This window comes from Salvelinus fontinalis, unplaced genomic scaffold (assembly GCF_029448725.1).
Source record: "Salvelinus fontinalis isolate EN_2023a unplaced genomic scaffold, ASM2944872v1 scaffold_0301, whole genome shotgun sequence".
Lineage (NCBI taxonomy): Eukaryota > Metazoa > Chordata > Actinopteri > Salmoniformes > Salmonidae > Salvelinus > Salvelinus fontinalis.
Window position 1 is genome coordinate 13,215 of NW_026600510.1, and position 20,602 is coordinate 33,816.

Sequence of the window (20,602 nt, forward strand, 5' to 3'; positions counted from 1 at the left end):
TAACATGAGACACAGTGATGGTGGGTTGTGTTTAGGAGTAGTATTAACATGAGACACAGTGAAGGGTGGGTTGTGTTTAGGAGTAGTATTAACATGAGACACGGTGATGGTGGGTTGTGTTTAGGAGTAGTATTAACATGAGACACGGTGATGGTGGGTTGTGTTTAGGAGTAGTTTTAACATGAGACACAGTGATGGTGGGTTGTGTTTAGGAGTAGTATTAACATGAGACACAGTGATGGTGGGTTGTGTTTAGGAGTAGTATTAATATGAGACACAGTGATGGTGGGTTGTGTTTAGGAGTAGTATTAACATGAGACATAGTGATGGTGGGTTGTGTTTAGGAGTAGTATTAACATGAGACACAGTGATGGTGGGTTGTGTTTAGGAGTAGTATTAACATGAGACACAGTGATGGTGGATTGTGTTTAGGAGTAGTATTAACATGAGACAGTGATGGTGGGTTGTGTTTAGGAGTAGTTTTAACATGAGACACAGTGATGGTGGGCTGTGTTTAGGAGTAGTATTAACATGAGACACAGTGATGGTGGGTTGTGTTTAGGAGTAGTTTTAACATGAGACACAGTGATGGTGGGTTGTGTTTAGGAGTAGTATTAACATGAGACACAGTGATGATGGGTTGTGTTTAGGAGTAGTATTAACATGAGACACAGTGATGGTGGATTGTGTTTAGGAGTAGTATTAACATGAGACAGTGATGGTGGGTTGTGTTTAGGAGTAGTTTTAACATGAGACACAGTGATGGTGGGCTGTGTTTAGGAGTAGTATTAACATGAGACACAGTGATGGTGGGTTGTGTTTAGGAGTAGTTTTAACATGAGACACAGTGATGGTGGGTTGTGTTTAGGAGTAGTATTAACATGAGACACAGTGATGATGGGTTGTGTTTAGGAGTAGTATTAACATGAGACACAGTGATGGTGGGTTGTGTTTAGGAGTAGTATTAACATGAGACACAGTGATGTGGATTCGTTGGTTTAGATGAACACAATCACTTTCCTGTTCTCCTTTCCTGTCTGTCCTCTGACAGGCCTCCTGAATCATATCAGAAATCTATATATGCACATTAGACTTTATAGAATATGTTCGTCTGTAGCTCAGTTGGTAGAGCATGGCACCTGCAACGTGATGGGTTATGTTCCCATGACCACCCATACGTAAAATATATGCACATATAACTAACTGTAAGTCGCTTTGGATAAAGTCATCTGCTAAATGACATTATTTAAGGACAGCAGACTACAACACACTACACAGTCAATACAGCAGGCTATGGTGATGTTCATCAAATCCTCTGATAGATTAAGCTACTACTAGTACTGTACAACAGAGGAGGCTGGTGGGCAGAGATATAGGAGGAATGGCTGGAATTAATGGAACAGTATCCATTCATTCTATTCATATTACGGTCAAATGAATAAGGACATCAGGACTGGAGGCTGCAGTAATGTTGAGATGCTAGTAGGGAGAGCTCTAGTCTAGAACACTGCAGTAATGTTGAGATGCCAGTAGGGAGAACTCTAGTCTAGAACACTGCAGTAATGTTGAGATGCCAGTAGGCAGACCTCTAGTCTAAAACACTGCAGTAATGTTGAGATGCCAGTAGGGAGAGCTCTAGTCTAAAACACTGCAGTAATGTTGAGATGCCAGTAGGGAGAGCTCTAGTCTAGAACACTGCAGTAATGTTGAGATGCCAGTAGGGAGAACTCTAGTCTAAAACACTGCAGTAATGTTGAGATGCCAGTAGGGAGAGCTCTAGTCTAGAACACTGCAGTAATGTTGAGATGCCAGTAGGGAGACCTCTAGTCTAGAACACTGCAGTAATGTTGAGATGCCAGTAGGGAGAACTCTAGTCTAAAACACTGCAGTAATGTTGAGATGCCAGTAGGGAGAGCTCTAGTCTAGAACACTGCAGTAATGTTGAGATGCCAGTAGGGAGACCTCTAGTCTAGAACACTGCAGTAATGTTGAGATGTCAGTAGGCAGAGCTCTAGTCTAGAACACTGCAGTAATGTTGAGATGCCAGTAGGGAGAGCTCTAGTCTAGAACACTGCAGTAATGTTGAGATGCCAGTAGGGAGACCTCTAGTCTAGAACACTGCAGTAATGTTGAGATGCCAGTAGGGAGAGCTCTAGTCTAGAACACTGCAGTAATGTTGAGATGCCAGTAGGGAGAACTCTAGTCTAGAACACTGGAACCGTCAGTAGCACTTTGATGCAGCTGATGAGGAGTGTAAATTGAATGGGTTTGTAGAATAGAATGAATGACATCATGGAACTGACCAAATGTAAATGGAACTTTGACCTGTTCCATGTAGAACTCAGAGGGACAAGGAATAACATTCTAAGATATTATAAACATTCTATAAAGAATAGTCAACATATTGTTAACATGGTTCTGTTTTTAAATACAAGTGGAAATGGGGGACACTGTGTCCATTATAGAAATGTAGGGCCCATTTTAATACAGTAACCTCCCTTCTCTGACATGCTGTTCTGGTCCTCATGCATGTTAATGTCTTAAAGAGGAAGGAAAGGACAGTTCTGTATCAGCTACTTGTGTTCTGACTACTATAAATATGTATCAACCACAGAACTGACACTCACTACCAGTCAGTTGACTCACTGTACAAGACCTCTCCCCTTCAGTCTGTAAGTACTCTTGACAATATCTTGAAATATAGTTTTTGGTTATTTGTTTTAGTCATAAGTCATATACTTGAAGGTAATGTATCATTTTACTTCTTGTTATGTTTTGAGCTGTGTTTTGGTTGTTACATCAGGGCCAGTATTCATAGTGTCTCAGTGTAGGAGTGTTGATCTACATAGTGATGAGATGATTAACCAGGGTAAAATAGACATGCAGACAAACGTGTGAATGCCTGCTCAGTGGAACACTGCACTGTGTGTGTGTGTGTGTGTGTGTGTGTGTGTGTGTGTGTGTGTGTGAGAGAGAGAGTCACTTGCTGTTTATCCTGGTGGTCAGTCTTTAGGCTGCTGTACAGCTTGACGGACCGTAGAGGATTGAACATTTATCCTCCTATATTTGGGGTTCTGAGAATAAAACAGCTTCAGAAAAATGAATTTGTGTTTACAGTTCTACACATCTGTTCAATAAGTGGTTGTTGTTGTTGTTGTTGTTGATGACTTTATTTTATCCATTAGGAATTTATTTTTGCATCATACATCATGTCACTTTAAATAGACAGACGTAGACAGACATGCAACACGTCACACACATTACATACATAGTGCAATAGACTTACAGACAGACAGTATTCACATAGACAACCATATAGCACAATACAACACAACACAATATGAGCCTGGTTCATTTTCAGTGATGAGGCCCTGTACCCCATTTACAGTTTATACTTCAATGTATCAGGTGGAGTTATTCACCAGCTATAGAGTGAGTTGTTGTTTATGTTTCTAAGACTGCAGGGTGGGAGATGCAACAATGGCCTTGAGAACAGCAGGAAGTGTGTTGGTGGTCTTTCTCTGGTCTGTGACAGGTATGGTCTCATTCATTACTTGATATGTTTGTCAATCTACAGACTTTTGTAAAATATTAAAATTACATTTGTGTTTTATTATTCTGTTGTGTTCTGTTAGGCGTCTCCAGTTCACTTCAGTAGTTATCTTTCACACCTCACTTACCTTACTGAATGATGCTTATGTGTTTTCCAATCACACTCAACTCAGCAACTATGGCAACAAAGTATGGACAAAGCCTCTACTGTTAGTGTGAGCCAATTGGCATTGGCTTAATGTAAGACCCTTGTGTTGTGTGACTGTGTTTCAGTGGTACTGGGTCAGGATGGCTGGAGTGTGACTTACACCACTCAGAGTATCTGTGCCTTGAAGGGGTCAACAGTGGAGATGTCCTGCTCTTACACATATCCCAGAGGTTATACAGTCACAACAACCTTCTGGTTCACTGAATGGGAGACTGGTGTAGAACCTAAAGATCTAGGTCAGGACCCAGAGTATGCAGGTCGTCTGGAGTATCATGGGGATAAGAAGAAAGACTGTACCCTGAGAATCACAGACCTGAGAGAGAGAGACTCAGCTACGTACAAGTTCAGCTTTATAACAGATCAGACTGAAGGGAGATATTATGGTGATCCTGGAGTCACTCTGTCTGTAACAGGTACAGTTACATGCTTTATACTGCTAGTCTGTTCAATTAATATCTACTGTCCATCTAGGTCTAGAAGTTGGATTTGTATATATGAAACAGATTTAAGAATTAAATGAGTTTGAGAATGTATTGCATCATGTGATTAAACTAGAGAACAGGTGATTCAGGGTTTTAATGTTTTTATCTTTTTAACATCTACTACAGCTCTGCAGGTGAAGGTGACTCCTTCACATTGGTCACAGTGGAAGATACTGACCTGTAGCACCACCACCTGTATTCTGACTGGTAACCCCACCTACACCTGGTACAAGAACGGACAGGTAGTAACTGAGAAGACTTCCACCTATTCAGTCCCCCCTAATGATAAGGACAGCTACTCCTGTGCTGTAAAAGGCCATGAGGATCTCCACTCTCCTGCAGTGTGTGAGTATGAATTAAACTCAGTATTCTAGTATAACTTTTCAGATATAATTATTCTGTCTGCTAAACAGCTTCAGAGTTGTCTAACAAAACTGTATCACACGATTACTGAAGCTCGATATTCTACTGTGTAAATCATGCCCTCTTGTCATTATGTTTCAGGTGTTGATGGTCAGAGATGCAGCAGAGTGACTTACACCAAGAGGACAATCTGTGTCTTGAAGGGGTCAACAGTGGACATATCCTGTACTTATGTTGGTTATTATTCCACCACATCGTCATTCTGGTTTAGGAGTAACAAGTCGACCCCTGAAGACCTAACCACAGACCCAGGGTATGCAGGTCGTGTGGAGTACACTGGAACATACGAAGGTCCCTTCACCCTGAGAATCACAGATCTGAGAGAGGAGGACTCAGCTGAGTATCGCTTCACTTTTAAAACAAACAACTTTGAATGGGGTCATAGTTTCCCTGGAACAACTCTGTCACAGGTAATACTACACTGTATGATACAACTGTAAATCATAACGAATTACAGGAGAAAATATATTAACCATCCTGTTAACACAGAGGTGTATGTGGTTTTATACATATTGTTTCAGGTCTGCAGGTGAAGGTGACTCCTGCTGCAGAGGGACAGAAGACACTGACCTGTAGCACCACCTGTACTCTGACTGACAACCCCACCTACATCTGGTACAAGAACGGACAACGTCTACATGAGCCTGTTTCCCAACAACACTCTAGTAATTTGCTGGTGGTCTGGGATTCTTCTGTGAACATTTACTCCTGTGCTGTTGAAGGTCATGAGGGTCTCCACTCTCCTGTAGTTTGTGAGTATGAATGAAACTAGGGTTCTACTTAGGAAGTATCAATCATTTAAGGTCAATGAGAAGGGTAATACTTCAATATTCATCATTACATAGAAATTATAGACAATGTCATAGATGTATGTACTCTGTCACAGGTAACACTGCACAGCACATTATACAGTGTTGAAGAGTCAGGAAATGAATCATTAATTCTAAACAATGTACTCTGTATTTACTCCCCTTTAATTCAGGTTTTCAGCTGAATGTGACTCCTAAACAGATTTCAGAGTATAAGACACTGACCTGTAGCACCACCTGTATTCTGACTGGTAACCCCACCTACATCTGGTACAAGAACGGACAGATAGTAACTGACAACACGTCCCCCTATTCAGTCTACTCTAATGCTGCAGACAGTTACTCCTGTGCTGTAAAAGGCCATGAGGATCTCCACTCTCCTGCAGTGTGTGAGTGTGAATTTAATACATTATACTGTGTTGGTTTCACTTTGTCATTTGAGAACTTTTAGCATTTCTAGAAAGAACTGAGAATATAATCCAGTTGACCTCTTGTTATGTCACTGTGTTTCAGGTGTCCAGGGTCAGAGCTGCAACAGAGTGACTTACACCAAGAGGAGAATGTGTGTCTTGAAGGGGTCAACAGTGGACATATCCTGTACTTATGTTGGTTATTATTCCACCACATCAACATTCTGGTTTAGAAGTGATAAGTCAACCCCTGAAGACCTAACCATAGAACCAGGGTATGCAGGTCGTGTGAAGTACACTGGAACATACAGAGGTCCATTCACCCTGAGAATCACAGATCTGAGAGAGGAGGACTCAGCTGAGTATCGCTTCACTTTTAAAACTCACAACTTTGAATGGGGTCATAGTTTCCCAGGAACAACTCTCTGTCACAGGTAATACTACACTGTATGATACAACTGTATATCATGTTGAATTACAGGAGAAAATAAATGAACCATCCTGTTAACACAGAGATGTATGTGGTTTTATACATATTGTTTCAGGTCTGCAGGTGAAGGTGACTCCTGCTGCAGAGGGAAAGAAGGTGACACTGACCTGTAGCACCAGCTGTACTCTGACTGACAACCCCACCTACATCTGGTACAGGAATGGATGGAATGTACAAGATAACTCCTCCCCCATGTACTCCATCAGCATTGAGGATGAAGACAGCTACTCCTGTGCTGTAAAAGGCCATGAGGACCTCAGCTCTCCTGCAGTGTGTGAGTGCAGTACAATAGTACAGTATTCTACTTAGCAAGTATCATGTATTCAGGCAAAAGAGACATGTCTTACTCTATCAATCATTTTAGAACAAAAATATATTTTTTACTAATTGTTAATATTACTCTGACAAAATGTTTGGTCTTTTACATCAGATAAACCAAAGAACACCTCAGTGTCAGTCAGTCCCTCTGGTGAAATAGTGGAGGACAGTTCAGTTACTCTGACCTGCAGCAGTGATGCCAACCCACCTGTCCAGAGTTACACCTGGTACAAGAAGAATGGAGGTGGCTATCAGAGTATGACGGGACCACATCATGTCTTCAATCAAATCCAGTCATCTGACACTGGAGAGTACTACTGTGAGGCCCAGAATGAGATGGGGACAGACTGGTCTAGGACCATAAACATGGATGTGAAGTGTGAGTAAAGTACAGCTCAGTGTTTGAATCGTAAGGTAGTAAAACAATTGTAATTAAATGAATTAGTCCTAAAGCATAACATCTCCAAATGAGTATTTGTTAACGTTTTGTGTCACAGTTTTAGATAGTTCTCTGACTAAACAGATAATTAGTCATAAATATGCTACTGTCCTATCCGTCGGACAAATTCTCCTTTACCAGATGACCCAAAGAACACCTCAGTATCAGTCAGTCCCTCTGATGAAATAGTGGAGGGCAGTTCAGTGACTCTGACCTGCAGCAGTGATGCCAACCCACCTGTGGACAAATACACCTGGTACAAGAAGAATGGAGCTTCACTGACAGGATCTGAAAAGACATACACTTTCACGACCATCAGCTCTGAGGACAGAGGAGAATATTACTGTGAGGCTGAGAATAAATATGGACGTCTCAACTCTTCTTCTGTGTCTGTGGACGTTCAGTGTTAGTTCATCTAACCTCATCTTTTGATCAGAGGATCACATTTAAATTCATATTTCAATCACAAGTAAAACACTATTTTAAACACTGTTGTTACATATTGTCCACCAGATGGCCCAAAGAACACCTCAGTGTCAGTCAGTCCCTCTGGTGAAATAGCGGAGGGCAGTTCAGTGACTCTGACCTGCAGCAGTGATGCCAACCCACCTGTGGACAAATACACCTGGTACTTTCAAAATAAGACGTTTCTAAATGGATTTGGACAGATGTACAACATAAGTAAGTTCAAGTCTAAGGACAATGGACATTACCACTGTGAGGCCCGGAATGGAAGAGGATCTAGGAACTCTACAGCTCTGATGATCATTTTACTAGGTGAAGTTTCATCTTCAATATTTCAAAACAAAATTATGTTACAAACTAATATTAATAATTATACTTTGGCTTATCATACTTTGTTTTATAATTATATATACTTTGAGATTAGATCAGTTAACAAATATTGTACTATTGTCCAAATATTGTACTATTGTCCAAATATTGTACTCATATCATCCATATATTATTTTAGGGAAACAAACATCAGTTGTGACTGCAGCTGTAGGAATCATAGTGGTTGTTCTGGTTCTCATCCTCTGTCTCTCTGGACTCATGTGGTTCAGGTGAGTGATCTTTTAACGATTATTTCACTCTAACACTTTTTATTAACTTAATTTGTTCATTGATTAATTCAAGAATAAATTATTTCATTAATGTGCAAACCAGGAAGAAGTCCTCCAAATCCACCTCTGACACAAGAGACACATCAGAGAATGTACAGGTGAGTCTGTTATTATCATATTATTTGTATTGCTTTGTGGGACATTTCTACTCATTGTGTTGTCTGTCTTCTTCCCATCAGGGAGACTCTAGTCCAGTGTATGACAACATCTCAGTCATGGCCATGACCTCTACTGCAGCACAGACAGCAGCCACAGACGACCAGGACGACGTTCACTATGCCAGCGTCCACTTCTCTCGCTCCAAAAACCAGGAAGTGCCTCTGTACTCCACCGTCCAGCTGTGTAAACCCCAGAAACAGGAAGAGGATGTCCAGTACGATGCTGTGAAATTCAACTGGCCCAGTAACTCCAACCGGTGAGCATATTCTGCCATTAAATAACATAGAGACATTTCTAGAGCATTGTGAAAACACCACAATAAAGCAGAAGTTGGCTTTTTTACAACCAAATTTATATTTTATGTAAATGCCATGTTATAGAAAGGTCCAGACACCTTTTATTGTGATTTCACTTGTTTTAAAGAAACTTTCCCCAACCAGTAATTCACTTCCTCATCCTCGTTGTGCAGTAGAGGCTCTGAAAAAAGATGAACAAATGCTCCAAAAACACCCAAATCTGTCTTTTAGAAACAGAAAGCTCTCAGTATAGTGATGCAGGACTTTAGATGTAACAGTTGTACACATGAAAGTGTCATTCCAAACTTTATCCACAACGTTATATTCCATTGTGTGACTCGTGCTGTTTCCCCGTCCAACTGTTCCATTCTCAGTGTATCATGCTGCTAGAACGGACGAGAAGCATCGTTCAAGTCTCAACAACATGGAACATAACGTTGTGGATTAAGTTCTGAATGACACAACTTCATGTGTACAACATGTAAAGACCTGCATCACTATAGACTAGAGCTTTTTAGTTTCTAAAATGATGTTTTGGGTGTTTTTGGAGCCACTTAGTGAACAACGAGGAGGAGGAAGTGAATAGATGGTTGGGGAAAGTTTCTCAAAAACGAGTGAATTCACAAAGAAAATCTGACCCTCCTATAACATTCCAGTTACATATGTTTTTAGATTTGGTTGTAAACAAGCTTTATTCTTGATTACAGCTCATTCATATGCTGCTGCTTATTGGACGAGAAGACCATGACATCATTAATAAGTGAAAGAGTTGACCCCTAGTGGCCACTAGTGATGTCATTTCCTTACAAACCCAACAATATAATGAGAGAGTGGTGGTTTTGAGGAACTGTGTTGTGTTCCAAATGGAACCCTATTCCCTATTTAGTGCACTACTTTTCACCAGAGCCATATAGGCCTTGGTCAAAGTAATGCACTATAAAGAGTATATGAAGGTTTTTTTGGGATGCAGATTCTGTTTAAATTCTGTTTCTCTCTCTTCAGACCCACGGCAGCACAAGCAGCTGAGGACTCCTCTGCGATCTATAGTAGAGTCAACAAACCCAGAAGACCTGAACACAACAAACCCAGAACCAAGAGGACCTGAACACAACAAACCCAGAAGACCTGAACACAACAAACCAAGAACCAAGACCTGAACACAACAAACCAAGAACCAAGACCTGAACACAACAAACCCAGAACCAAGAAGACCTGAACACAACAAACCCGGAAGACCTGAACACAACAAACCAAGAACTAAGACCTTAACACAACAAACCCAGAAGACCTGAACACAACAAACCAAGAACCAAGACCTGAACACAACAAACCCAGAAGACAACAAACCAAGGACCAAGAAGACCTGAACACAACAAACCAAGAACCAAGACCTGAACACAACAAACCCAGAAGACAACAAACCCAGAACCAAGAGGACCTGAACACAACAAACCCAGAAGACCTGAACACAACAAACCCAGAACCAAGAGGACCTGAACACAACAAACCAAGAAGACATGAACACAACAAACCAAGGACCAAGTGGACCTGAACACAACAAACCAAGAAGACCTGAACACAACAAACCCAGAACCAAGAGGACCTGAACACAACAAACCCAGAACCAAGAAGACCTGAACACAAGTTTGACAGGAACCCTGTATATCTGGACCTGTATAGTCAAACTAAGTGTTATAATATTATATCATGATATGCCATTTAGAAACACTTTCATCCTAAGTGACTTATTCTGTGTGGACACATCTTTCATGCCGGTGGCCCCATTGGGAATTGAACCCATACACCAGGCTCTACCAACACACAGGACTACTGTATTCACACTTAGTTGGAGAGCTGATCTAGGGTCAGCACCATGCTCTACCAACTGAGACACAGGACTACTGTATTCACACTTAGTTGGAGAGCTGATCTAGGGTCAGCACCATGCTCTACCAACACACAGGACTACTGTATTCACACTTAGTTGGAGAGCTGATCTAGGGTCAGCACCATGCTCTACCAACTGAGACACAGGACTACTGTATTCACACTTAGTTGGAGTGCTGATCTAGGGTCAGTTTTGCCTTTTAAACTATGATGAATAAGAGGGGGAACCTTTTAAATAATTTGTGTTAAATATTTGTCCATTCATTTAAGTAACATGGAACAGAATCTGAAGACAATAACTTTGCTTTGTATTTCTGAAATAGCCTCGATGTCCAGTTATATTTCATATGAAGGCTGAGAACATTATAAATATGTTTTAATTTCTTCTTGATGTTCACTTACAGGAACAATACTTCTATTCTACTGTACTATTCTGTTACATTCTACAGTACTGTACTATTCTGTTATATTCTACAGTCCTGTACTATTCTATTACATTCTACAGTAATATTCTGATACATTCTACAGTCCTGTACAGTACTATTATGTTACATTCTACAGTACTGTACTATTCTATTACGGTACATTCTTCAGTACTATTCTATTGCAGTATACTGTACTATTCTAGTATGTTATACAGTCATATTCTATTACAGTACTGTACTATTACAGTACTGTACTATTCTATTACATTATACAGTCCTGTACTATTCTACTACATTATACAGTACTGTACTATTCTATTCTATTATGCAGTCCTGTACTATTCTATTACATTATACAGTCCTGTACTATTCTACTACATTATACAGTACTGTACTATTCTATTACATTCTACAGTCCTGTACTATTCTATTACGTGATACAGTACTATTCTATTACAGTATAAAGTTTTGTTAGATGATACATAATATACGTTTACTTGGTTTGTTCATATACATTTATTATTGGTTTTATGGCAAAGTTATGGTAGTATTTTGCCTCAAGGTTCTGATGCACCGTTTCTTATCACTTTGTAGTGTCTGTGAATGTCATTAATGTGATGGCATGCTATTTTATTAAATCGATTACCTAACGCTTAATTGATTACGTGATTGAATTAAATCATGCAACAATTACCTCAGTAATAACCTGGGGCACCACGGAGAATATTATTTAAAGGAGTTCCGTCTTCTGAATGAACTCTTACAGATCTAAATCTCTTCCATTTCAGTCATCGATTATTCTTTACCTCATTCAGTCTCATCTGAACGTCTTAAAATTATTGGTTATCTGCACGAACTCTGCTTTCCATAATGAATCAGCAATATACAAATTGGCTTATATATTTACTAACTAAATAATCACACAGAATTCCGTAAACAAACAGTAGATATTGGGCCGGAAGGGAGAGTGGAGATCCATGGAGGGGTTTTACCCCCCTGACAGCCCTAATGAGTCTGTGTTTGGGGATAGAGGAGAGATGGGGGTGGAGGCTGTGGGGCTAAATATAGGAACCCTGTCCAGAAATTCCTCAATGGTGACCACACCCTCTTTGTTCTTGTCCATTTTCTAACAGAGAAACAGTTGAATATTTAACCCTTTCTCCTCCCCGAGGGCGTCTCAGGAGGAGTGGGATATGCAACAAACTATTTCCATTTCACACCACACACACTGTACAGGATACACACTTACATCTGAAACAGGACAAATATAAATAACCTCTATTTGACCTTTTGGTTGTTCACAAAGTCAGAATGCAACAATAAGGAGGTTATGTCTAGAGGGTCCTTTTAAAACCCTTGTGATAAACAATGGAGGTAGACGTATCTAACCCTGGGGCCTGGATCCAATTAGAAAACACTGGAGGTAGAATTATCTAACCCTGGGGCCTGGATCCAATTAGAAAACACTGGAGGTAGAATTATCTAACCCTGGGGCCTGGATTCAATTAGAAAACAATGGAGGTAGAATTATCTAACCCTGGGGCCTGGATCCAATTAGAAACCGTGCTAAAGCATTTAAAGGTCATTTCCATTTGAGCCAACATCTGCTGTGTTTACCTTGAATGTGATCTCCACTAACGCAGGAACTCTGCCTTTAAATAAAAGCATTGTCTACAAGCACATTAGGGTTGAATCAAGGCCCACAGTGGATTCAGAAAGTATTCAGACCCCTTGGCTTTTTCCACATTTTGTTAAGTTACAGCCTTATTCTAAAATGGATGAAATTGTTTATTTTCCCCTGAATCTACAGACAATACCCATTAATGACAAAGCAAAAACAGGTTTAAAAATGTTTGCAAATGTATAAAAAAAATACTGAAATATCACGTTTACATAAGTATTCAGACCTGTGGTTAGTTCTGTTACCTGGAATAAGTTGTCGACATGCTCCATGGGTAAATTGTTCTGCATACAAGGGGTACGTTTTTTATATTATTTAACAAAGTAAGTTGACTGAGAACACATTCTCATTTACAGCAGCGACCTGGGGAATAGTTACTGGGAGAGGAGGGGGATGAATCAGCCAATTGGAAGCTGGGGGTGATTAGGTGACAGTGATGGTATGAGGGACAGATTGGGAATTTAGCCAGGACACCAGGGTTAACACCCCTACTCTTATGATAAGTCCCATGGGATCTTTAGTGACCAGAGAGTCAGGACACCTGTTTAGCATCTCATCTGAAAGACGGCACCCTACACAGGGCAATGTCCCCAATCACTGCCCTGGGACATTGGGATATTTTTTTAGACCAGAGGAAAGAGTGCCTCCTACTGGCCCTCCAACAGCACTTCCAGCAGCATCTGGTCTCCCATCCAGGGACCAACCCTGCTTAGAATCAAGCCAGCAGTGGGACACAGGGTGGTATGCTGTTGACAAACACATTCCCATCATACTGTATCATAGATGGAGTGCATGATATCAGTCATCCCCTGGAACGAATCCCCCCCCCCCCCCCCCGGTCAAAAGTATTGCACCATATAGGGATTAGGGTGCCATTTGAGACAGAAACTGTGTAACAGAATATGACATTGACATGTTGTACCAATACAGACATCAGTTTGTAGCAGTGTTAGAGAGAGGTAAAGAGAAAGGTTTTATGTTCGGGCGCCAGACAGGTATTAACCTGCTGAACTGAAAAGAGTAGGATAGATAGAGAACCACTACCAGACAGGTATTAACCTGCTGAACTGAAAAGAATAGACAGAGAACCACTACCAGACAGGTATTAACCTGCTGAACTGAAAAGAGTAGGATAGATAGAGAACCAGTACCAGACAGGTATTAACCTGCTGAACTGAAAAGAATAGACAGAGAACCACTACCAGACAGGTATTAACCTGCTGAACTGAAAAGAGTAGGATAGATAGAGAACCAGTACCAGACAGGTATTAACCTGCTGAACTGAAAAGAGTAGGATAGATAGAGAACCACTACCAGACAGGTATTAACCTGCTGAACTGAAAAGAGTAGGATAGATAGAGAACCACTACCAGACAGGTGTTAACCTGCTGAACTGAAAAGAGTAGAATAGATAGAGAACCACTACCAGACAGGTACTAACCTGCTGAACTGAAAAGAGTAGGATAGATAGAGAACCAGTACCAGACCGGTATTAACCTGCTGAACTGAAAAGAGTAGAATAGATAGAGAACCACTACCAGACAGGTATTAACCTGTTGAACTGAAAAGAGTAGAATAGATAGAGAACCACTACCAGACACATTAGCAGAAGAGACTGACTATAGGTTAGCCTGTTGGCCAGATAGCCAGTGGGGAGAAAGGAGAAGACAAGTCACAGCACAGGGGTAACCTAACCAATAATAAACTCATACAAGATTAATGGCAAAGCAATTCAAAGGCAACTATCTAGAAACAATGGACACGAAAGAACGCAGTCATAGAACTTAGAGAATTTGCAATATTCTGTATTACCTCCAAGTGGAGGAGGGAGGGAGTATGAATGGGTGTGTGTAGGTGTGTTCATAGACAACAAAAGGACTTAAACGTTTCTAAATGTCTGTTGTCCCACACAAAATCAATAAAGTTCAAAACACTCAGCAACCTCCCTTTAACTAAAATGTCAAACAGTCCTACAGTGCATTATTAGTTTACTGAAGGCTCTGAACATGAAGAGAGAGCAGCACTAAGAGAGAACATATTTCACTGAAGAAGGAGATAGAAAGAGAGATGGGCTTAGCTGTTGTGTCCAGGCTTGAACGTGTATTTGTCCGTCCGACACAATCCTTGGTTGTTCGGTTGACAAAAGCTTGCAACAATGTTGCTAGTAATCGATGAGATCAGAGGCCAGAACGCTTCCTACTCGTCAGGAGTAGCGCGATAACAACAGCGATCACACTTAGACATGTTATAAACTAAGCAAGTTGAAACCAAACAAGACGTAAGCGGAGTTGAACACACCCGTCAACACTGCCCCGCCAATCGAGAGCTCCGACACTGAGCCGGAAGAGCCGTCTTGATTTCCTCCTTCCTGACTGCTGCTGCGCTCTTAAAGTGCACAGTGAAGACTCCATGCAGGATTTCACTACACGTATTTGTGTGCTTATTAAATGTGACTTTGTCAAGTACTAGACAGTGTTGTTTTTCACCATTTTATCTGATTCATTTCCAGTTTGTAATGTTGTTATTATCCCAACATTATTGAGGACATTCTTATCTGATGGCTGCAGTAATGTTGACATGCCACTAGGTGGAGCTCTAGTCTAGAACACTGGAACCGTCAGTAGCACTTTGATGCAGCTGATGAGGAGTGTAAATTGAATGTGTTTGTAGAATAGAATGAATGACATCATGGAACTGACCAAATGTAAATGGAACTTTGACCTGTTCCATGTAGAACTCAGAAGGAGGCTACAGTGAAATAGTAGGCTATAGTAAACATGATTCTGTATTTAGTCAATATAATACATTGTAAATGGGCCACGTTTAAAAAAATGTAAGCCCAGTACTCAAATGAAGAAAGGCAACTAGATATGCAGTCTGTTGTACATTTTCTATTGAAATACAGTGACCTCCCCTTTCTATGTGCTGATCTGGTCCTCATGCATGTTAATGACTTTAAGAGGAAGGAAGTTCTGCATCAGCTACTTGTGTCTGATTGGTGCTGCTGTTGTCACTTTTGGGGAAAATCGTTCAAAATTTAAAACGGCCTCCTACTCAATTCTTGCTCGTACAATATGCATATTATTATTAATATTGGATAGAAAACACTCTCTAGTTTCGAAAACAGTTTTCTAAGTGAAACAGAACTCTTTTTACAGCCCATTTCCTATCCGGAAGTGAGATTTCCAAAATCGAGGTCTCTCTTCAAAAGCTTGTCTATAAAAGGGCATGTCACTTATGACTGTAGAAACACGCCATACGCCTTCCTCTGGGTGTCATGCGGAAGTGAGAGCAGAAATGAGGTGATTATCTCGTTCAGGGATTGAATACAACCTCTTTGATTGAGAGGACCGACATTTATTTTTTGTTGGGAGGTGCGATTTGGACCTGGTGTCGCCTCCTGGAAAACCGTCGTTATTGATGAATATGATCTCTGGCTTCGATTTTATTCGATACATGTCACAATAGCATCCTAAAGTATGTTTTTTCAATATAGTTTAATTATATTATTTAAATTTTTTCGGGACTATAGACGTGATGCGTTGGAGGAATTTCTTCACGAAGGAGAGGTTAGCGCCGCACGGCCAGTGTGCTTGCTAATTCAAGAGGGAAAGAGTTCGTTCTAGACCCAAATAAAGACGGTTCTGAACAAAGGACCCCTTGTACAACATTCTGATGGAAGATCAACAAAGATAAGGACCCAATTTGGGATGCGATTTCATATTTCTGTCGAACTGTGCTATCGCTAACGTTTGCCTTGAATCACTGCTGTTGTGCTATAGCTATTGTAGTAAGCTAATATAACGATATATTGTGTTTTTGCTGTAAAACACTTAAAAAATCGGAAATATTGTCTGTATTCACAAGATCTTTGTGTTTCATTTTGCTATACACTATATATTTTTCTAAACGTTTTATGATGAGTAATTAGGTAGTTGACGTTGGTGTCTGTATTTACTCTGGCTACTCCCGTGCTATTTCTGACTGTAGCTATGATGGTAGCATCAATGTAAAACTGATTTATAGCTCAAATATGGACATTTTTTGAACAAAACATAGATTTATTGTGTAACATGTTATAGGACTGTCATCTGAGGGAGTTGTTTCTAGGTTAGTTTGGTTGGTTCTTGGTTAGTTAGGTTGGCTTTGTGCATGCCACCTGTGCTGTGAAAAATGTTTGTCCTTCTTTGTATTTGGTGGTGAGCTAACATAAATATATATTGTGTTTTCCCTGTAAAACATTTAAAAAATCGGACATGTTGGCTGGATTGACAAGATGTGGATCTTTCATTAGCTGTATTGGACTTGTTAATGTGTGAAAGTTAAATATTTCTCAAAAATATTTTTTGAATTTCGCGCTCTGCCTTTTCAGTGGAATGTGGGAGGAGTTCCGCTAGCGGAACGCCAGTCCTACTACTTTAAATATGTATCAACCACAGAACACACACTTAATGTCAGTTTCCATGCACTACCAGTAAGTTGACTCATTGTACAAGACCTCTCCCCTTCACTTCACTCTGTAAGTACTCTTGACAATATCTTGAAATATAGTTTTGGGATATTTGTTTTTAGTCATAAGTCATATTCTTTAGCGTAATGTATCATTTTACTTCTTGCTATGTTTTGAGCTGTGTTTTGGTTGTTACATCAGAGCCAGTATTCATAAAGTGTCTCAGTGTAGGAGTGTTGATCTACATAGTGATGAGATGATTAACCAGGGTAAAATAGAAAAGCAATGGTGCAGCACCTCTCCCCTCCCTTTTCCCCCTCTCTTCCTCCCCTCTTCTCTCTCCAGCGGTATGGTGAGGCAACTCTCCCCTCCCTTTCCCCCTCTCTTCCTCCCCTCTTCTCTCTCCAGCAGTATGGTGAGGCATCTCTCCCCTCCCTTTCCCCCTCTCTTCCTCCCCTCTTCTCTCTCCAGCAGTATGGTGAGGCAACTCTCCCCTCCCTTACCCCCTCTCTTCCTCCCCTCTTCTCTCTCCATCAGTATGGTGAGGCAACTCTCCCCTCCCTTTCTCCCTCTCTTCCTCCCCTCTGTTCCTCCCCTCTCTTCCTCCCCTCTTCTCTCTCCAGCAGTATGGTGAGGCAACTCTCCCCTCCCTTTCCCCCCTCTCTTCCTCCCCTCTTCTCTCTCCAGCGGTATGGTGAGGTATCTCTCCCCTCCCTTTCCCCCTCTCTTCCTCCCCTCTTCTCTCTCCAGCAGCATGGTGAGGCATCTCTCCCCTCCCTTTCCCCCTCTCTTCCTCCCCTCTTCTCTCTCCAGCAGTATGGTGAGGCAACTCTCCCCTCCCTTTGTCCCCCTCTCTTCCTCCCCTCTTCTCTCTCCAGCAGTATGGTAAGGCAACTCTCCCCTCCCTTTCTCCCTCTCTTCCTCCCCTCTGTTCCTCCCCTCTCTTCCTCCCCTCTTCTCTCTCCAGCAGTACGGTGAGGCAACTCTCCCCTCCCTTTTCCCCCTCTCTTCCTCCCCTCTTCTCTCTCCAGCAGTATGGTGAGGCAACTCTCCCCTCCTTTTGTCCCCCTCTCTTCCTCCCCTCTTCTCTCTCCAGCAGCATGGTGAGGCAACTCTCCCCTCCCTTTTCCCCCTCTCTTCCTCCCCTCTTCTCTCTCCAGCAGTATGGTGAGGCAACTCTCCCCTCCCTTTGTCCCCCTCTCTTCCTCCCCTCTTCTCTCTCCAGCAGTATGGTGAGGCAACTCTCCCCTCCCTTTTCCCCCTCTCTTCCTCCCCTCTTCTCTCTCCATCAGTATGGTGAGGCAACTCTCCCCTCCCTTTCCCCCTCTCTTCCTCCCCTCTTCTCTCTCCAGCAGTATGGTGAGGCAACTCTCCCCTCCCTTTCCCCCCTCTCTTCCTCCCCTCTTCTCTCTCCAGCGGTATGGTGAGGTATCTCTCCCCTCCCTTTCCCCCTCTCTTCCTCCCCTCTTCTCTCTCCAGCAGCATGGTGAGGCATCTCTCCCCTCCCTTTCCCCCTCTCTTCCTCCCCTCTTCTCTCTCCAGCAGCATGGTGAGGCATCTCTCCCCTCCCTTTTCCCCCTCTCTTCCTCCCCTCTTCTCTCTCCAGCAGTATGGTGAGGCAACTCTCCCCTCCCTTTGTCCCCCTCTCTTCCTCCCCTCTTCTCTCTCCAGCAGTATGGTGAGGCAACTCTCCCCTCCCTTTCCCCCCTCTCTTCCTCCCCTCTTCTCTCTCCAGCGGTATGGTGAGGCATCTCTCCCCTCCCTTTCCCCCTCTCTTCCTCCCCTCTTCTCTCTCCAGCAGTATGGTAAGGCAACTCTCCCCTCCCTTTCTCCCTCTCTTCCTCCCCTCTGTTCCTCCCCTCTCTTCCTCCCCTCTTCTCTCTCCAGCAGTATGGTGAGGCAACTCTCCCCTCCCTTTTCCCCCTCTCTTCCTCCCCTCTTCTCTCTCCAGCAGTATGGTGAGGCAACTCTCCCCTCCCTTTTCCCCCTCTCTTCCTCCCCTCTTCTCTCTCCAGCAGTATGGTGAGGCAAGTCTCCCCTCCCTTTTCCCCCTCTCCTCTCTCCAGCAGTATGGTGAGGCAGAGAGGGCCATGCAGCAGGTGTTGAAGCTGGATCAGGACTGTGAGGAGGCCTCCACTAAGCTCTTCTACTGCGAGGTCCTGCAGCTCATGGTGAGGGGAGACAGGGGTCAGGGGTCAGGCTCTGGTCGTGTAAAATTAGATTTCTGTCCAAAGCTTTGTTGATTGGTGAACTTGTCTGCTTCTTTGCATTTTCAGATGATTTTCTCTGTCTGTCTGTCTGTCTGTCTGTCTGTCTGTCTGTCTGTCTGTCTGTCTGTCTGTCTGTCTGTCTGTATCTCACTCACACTCTCACTCTCTCTCTCACTCTCTCTCTCACTCTCTCTCTCACTCTCTCTCTCTCTTTCTCTCTCTTTCTCTCTCTTTCTCTCTCTTTCTCTCTCTTTCTCTCTCTTTCTCTCTCTTTCTCTCTCTCTCTCTTTCTCTCTCTTTCTCTCTCTTTCTCTCTCTTTCTCTCTCTTTCTCTCTCTTTCTCTCTCTTTCTCTCTTTCTCTCTCTCTCTCTCTCTCCCCTGTATGATCTGGGTTTTGAGGAGATGCATATTATGTTACTGCTAGAAGTTTACAATGGTGTAGGCTGCTCTCGGCTCTCCTGGGGCTGCCAGATGTATAGTATTAGCATTAGCAGACCATACAACAGAGGACATAGTTTAGACAGGATGCACTACCAGACCCCACCACAGAGGACATAGTATAGATAGGCCACCACAGGGGGCATAGTTTAGACAGGATGCACTACCAGACCCCACCACAGGGTGAATCGTATATACAGAATGTACTACCAGACCCCACCACAGAGGACATAGTATAGACAGGATGCACTACCAGACCCCACCACAGGGTGAATCGTATATACAGAATGTACTACCAGACCCCACCACAGGGGACATAGTATAGACAGGCTGTACTACCAGACCCCACCACAGGGACATAGTATAGACAGGCTGTACTACCAGACCCCACCACAGGGACATAGTATAGACAGGCTGTACTACCAGACCCCACCACAGGGGACATAGTATAGACAGGCTGTACTACCAGACCCCACCACAGGGGACATAGTATAGATAGGCTGTACTACCAGACCCCACCACAGAGGACATAGTATAGACAGGCTGTACTACCAGACCCCACCACAGGGGACATAGTATAGATAGGCTGTACTACCAGACCCCACCACAGGGGACATAGTATAGACAGGCTGTACTACCAGACCCCACCACAGGGACATAGTATAGACAGGCTGTACTACCAGACCCCACCACAGAGGACATAGTATAGATAGGCCACCACAGGGGGCATAGTTTAGACAGGATGCAATACCAGACCCCACCACAGGGTGCATCATATATATACAGAATGTACAACCAGA

The 20,602-nt window shown here is 42.5% G+C and overlaps 2 protein-coding genes across 2 annotated transcripts; both read left to right on the forward strand.

The window, feature by feature from the left end:
* Positions 1 to 2,560: 2,560 nt before the first annotated feature.
* On the forward strand, positions 2,561 to 6,017 carry LOC129845419 (uncharacterized). Its single transcript, XM_055913341.1, has 8 exons — positions 2,561 to 2,672; positions 3,458 to 3,535; positions 3,826 to 4,173; positions 4,369 to 4,587; positions 4,747 to 5,075; positions 5,415 to 5,481; positions 5,648 to 5,763; positions 5,988 to 6,017. The coding sequence occupies exons 2-8, from the start codon at positions 3,481 to 3,483 to the stop codon at positions 6,015 to 6,017; spliced, it is 1,164 nt and encodes a 387-aa protein (XP_055769316.1). The 5' UTR covers positions 2,561 to 2,672; positions 3,458 to 3,480.
* A 549-nt stretch (positions 6,018 to 6,566) lies between these two features.
* On the forward strand, positions 6,567 to 7,615 carry LOC129845427 (B-cell receptor CD22-like). The gene is made up of 3 exons (XM_055913349.1): positions 6,567 to 6,648; positions 6,805 to 7,071; positions 7,264 to 7,615. The coding sequence occupies exons 1-3, from the start codon at positions 6,567 to 6,569 to the stop codon at positions 7,539 to 7,541; spliced, it is 627 nt and encodes a 208-aa protein (XP_055769324.1). The 3' UTR covers positions 7,542 to 7,615.
* The last annotated feature ends 12,987 nt before the right edge of the window (positions 7,616 to 20,602 follow it).

Coding starts and splice junctions, on each gene's coding strand:
- LOC129845419 (XM_055913341.1), top strand. CDS start 3,481: ATGGCCTTGAGAACAGCAGGAAGTGTGTTGGTGGTCTTTCTCTGGTCT. Junction 4,588..4,746: donor TCTCCACTCTCCTGCAGTGT/GTGAGTATGAAT, acceptor ATTATGTTTCAG/GTGTTGATGGTCAGAGATGC. Junction 5,076..5,414: donor CTGGAACAACTCTGTCACAG/GTAATACTACAC, acceptor ACTCTCCTGTAG/TTTGTGAGTATGAATGAAAC.
- LOC129845427 (XM_055913349.1), top strand. CDS start 6,567: ATGTACTCCATCAGCATTGAGGATGAAGACAGCTACTCCTGTGCTGTA. Junction 6,649..6,804: donor CCTCAGCTCTCCTGCAGTGT/GTGAGTGCAGTA, acceptor CTTTTACATCAG/ATAAACCAAAGAACACCTCA. Junction 7,072..7,263: donor CATAAACATGGATGTGAAGT/GTGAGTAAAGTA, acceptor GGACAAATTCTC/CTTTACCAGATGACCCAAAG.